Source organism: Ailuropoda melanoleuca, chromosome 19 (assembly GCF_002007445.2).
Source record: "Ailuropoda melanoleuca isolate Jingjing chromosome 19, ASM200744v2, whole genome shotgun sequence".
NCBI lineage: Eukaryota > Metazoa > Chordata > Mammalia > Carnivora > Ursidae > Ailuropoda > Ailuropoda melanoleuca.
This window is the reverse complement of record NC_048236.1, coordinates 11,959,979-11,963,565: the sequence shown is the minus strand read 5'-3', so window position 1 is coordinate 11,963,565 and position 3,587 is coordinate 11,959,979. Positions and strand designations below refer to the sequence as shown.

The 3,587-nt window shown below is 37.3% G+C and overlaps 1 protein-coding gene across 1 annotated transcript in view; it reads right to left on the bottom strand.

Moving 5' to 3' along the window:
- The window catches only part of TINAG (tubulointerstitial nephritis antigen), an 87,331-nt gene extending 84,419 nt beyond the window's left edge, over positions 1-2,912 (bottom strand). Inside the window, exon 1 of the mRNA XM_002923073.4 lies at positions 2,478-2,912. Coding sequence (XP_002923119.2) covers positions 2,478-2,832 — 355 coding nt within the window. The 5' untranslated portion in view covers positions 2,833-2,912. The remainder of the gene's footprint in view (positions 1-2,477) is intronic.
- Between the last annotated feature and the right edge of the window lie 675 nt (positions 2,913-3,587).

Sequence of the window (3,587 nt, the reverse complement as noted above, 5' to 3'; positions counted from 1 at the left end):
AAAACAAATTACCTTCATAAGAGCAATTATAGTCTAATGTGAACTTTTTGCTACTAAATAAAATGATTAACTGCTTTCCTTCATAATGAATGGAATAAAAACTATTCCTGTAACATAAGTTCTACCTAAAACATAACCCTAAATTAAAGTCATAGCAAAATTCTAGCTCTCAAGCAAAAATGGACATTGAAGAAGTAGCAATTACTTTTCTAAATGAGCTATATGTCTCAGACAAGAAAAGCTCAAATACATTGTAGCACATCAAAAACACCACAGCTTATATGAAATACTGAGACTCAACACCCATGAAGTCTGTTCCTACTTACATCTTTCAATGAGTCCTCATAACAGAATAAAATCTCAAATCCTTAATATAGCCTATACATCCTGGCATAATCTGACCTCTACTCACCTATCAAAGCTCATTTCATGTCCACCCCCGGACCTCTGCTACACATTACTCTCCAGAAATTTCGGCCACATTCCAGTTCCCGGACCAGGCCAACCTCCTCTCTCTCAGATCTACAGCTTTCCATCAATTCTCCTTCAGGTCCGCTCACTTCTCCTCACTCCTAGAGTCTCTGTTAAATATCTTCCCTTGCTGACACTCCCCTCAGGCTGATGTTATATTTTACATATTAATGTTACATTCTGATATTCTCTCCCAGCACCCTAAATGTTTCCTTCAGAGAATTTATCACAATTTGTAATTGCACAATGAATTTGTTAAGTATCTTACCCTCTCCCTGGCCACTTGACTGTCACTTCAAAGAGAGTAAGATCTTGTCTTTTTCTTCCCCATTGGTGCCCCAGCACTAAGTACAATGGCAGGCATAGGGAAGACATTCAATGAATAATATTTGATCAATGACTAGATTCTCCATTCTTAGTAAAGGATCTGCCACTTTTTAGGATAAAATAAACGTTTGATGTTTTCTGCATTGTGCATTGGTAGAGGCAAAGGTCTGGGATAAATGACAGTTCTGTGGAAACATTAACCTAATACATACAGGTTTTAAGATGCATTCCCTCAATTTTACAAGCAAGACGACATTATTGAGAATGAAGGCAATGGCATCTGGATTTTGAAATGAGATCTGGACTTTGAAATAAGGACACCAAATCCTAGTTGATCCTAAATTGTCTTCAACCGAAATTTCTAGTCACCATCACTCATTTATAGTAGCCTTACAGAGCTCCGATTAAACCTGCATTTCTGCTGAGGAGATTTGATGTGATGGGCAAGACAAAAAAAATAGGGCTTTATTTAAGTATAGCAAAAGAGTGTTGCTTTGTGTTTTGTTGCAAATCTTAGATGCACTGATTGCTCAGAATCTAGAACCATTCTCCTATAATTAGACCAACGTAGTAAATATCGTCATTCTCCTTATGAAGTATTTGTACTTAGCCACTCTATCTGACTTTTACAATTACTCTATGGGAAGTTTTCCTTTGTTTCAAAGGTTTAAAAAAATCCTAGATTAGCAAAATGAAACAAAACAAAAATACATGTGAAAAAACTANTGAGATCTGGACTTTGAAATAAGGACACCAAATCCTAGTTGATCCTAAATTGTCTTCAACCGAAATTTCTAGTCACCATCACTCATTTATAGTAGCCTTACAGAGCTCCGATTAAACCTGCATTTCTGCTGAGGAGATTTGATGTGATGGGCAAGACAAAAAAAATAGGGCTTTATTTAAGTATAGCAAAAGAGTGTTGCTTTGTGTTTTGTTGCAAATCTTAGATGCACTGATTGCTCAGAATCTAGAACCATTCTCCTATAATTAGACCAACGTAGTAAATATCGTCATTCTCCTTATGAAGTATTTGTACTTAGCCACTCTATCTGACTTTTACAATTACTCTATGGGAAGTTTTCCTTTGTTTTAAAGGTTTAAAAAAATCCTAGATTAGCAAAATGAAACAAAACAAAAATACATGTGAAAAAACTGTTTGGTATTACTTAGGCAGGTAGCTAGCTGACTTTATTTTGCTTTTGTAGTGGTCCTAATGGCATTGCTCTACCACAGGTTCTAATGCCGGGAGGTCCATTAGTCATATGACATAATAAGCAGAATGTTAAATGAGTCTACAGATGATCAGGCATGTGACTGATGAGATTCCCTAAGAGGTTACACTCAAAAGAGCTTAAGAGTCCTGTTGCCAAAACATTTTACAAAGAAAGAAAGTTTTAAGTAACCCTTATATACACTGAGTCAATACTCACAACAGGATCCAGACCAGCATTCATGGCCATCACACCGGAACTTTCTTGAAGGTTCTAGTACAGTGCAGGTGTCTTGCATCTGAAGCAAAACACCTTAACAATCCAAGGAAATTTATTTAATCGTAATATTCATTTTTCACCTCCTCTTAAGAAAAGAAGGAAGGTAAGAAGGAAGAAGAGGAAAAGAAAGTTTGACAGAACTTGTAATGAACCAGGTACTTGCTTAAACACATTCCCAAAGCCTACCTTCTGGATCCCAAGGCTTTGTGTGAGGAGGCCGTTCTTTCCCTTCACGGCAAAACGACTTGTAATCAGGACAGCAATCAGAATTTTCCCTTTCACAGAATTTATCGCAGTAACATAGTGCATTTGCCTCATAGAACTGAGTGGCACAGTCATCATCTCTGTCCTCACAACAACCAAAAGTTCTGCAGTATTGCCCTTTGAAAATGGCTCTCTTGAATCGAGGACCTTCCCAAATCGTGTGATTCCTAGTGAAAGCAGGTCCTGGGTTCACTTCTCTTTGAGATAAATACCGTTTCTCCATCCAAATTTCTGTGGTAAGATAGGAAAAGATTAAGATCTTATATCCAGTCCACATTCTCTAGATGTCAGGTAGGGTTCCCACTTTCTGTTATGGTCAATACCCTTGGCTTTGGGGCTTCTCCTTGGAGCTGGAATTCTAATTATCAAGACAACTCAGTCTGAATCCTGAATGGATCCTTTACTTGACCTGAGTATACTTCTTGTAGTTAAACATTAATCAAGAATTTCAATGTTTGCCCAAGATAATGTAAGTGTTAAAAATAGACCCTTGTCATTCCTTCAAAGTTAAAAACGTATAATATGTTATATCATGCAAAAAAGATCCATCACCATAAAAATAAATACATAAAATCTTGGATGAAATACATTGAATATTGCTTGCCTCCAAAAAAAATCTAGATTCTTAAATCAGAAACCTCTCTGGAATACACATGGCCCAAATTATGGCTGCAGTAACCACTGGCAAGGTGTAGGAAATTGGAAAGTCAAAAACACAATTATTCATTTCACCTACTTGCACTGCAACTAAAATCCAAGCTTTTATGAGGTTGCCTGCTAGGATGTGTCATATCAATAACTGTTGCTTTAAATCATGCCCAGTCACACACTAGTTTGATTTCCCATCTGTACCCCATTTACCTACCAGAAGCATTTTGATTTCAAGGCTTAGTGGAGCCTAATTCAGCTAGAAATTCCCTGAGGGCGACCTTAGTTCCTTCCTCTGAGTCCCTACTTGGCACTAACGTAGGAACCTGCAGTATCTGAAAGGCATTTTATGGTCAAGAAAAGTCCGTCTCTGTGCTAAGAAAC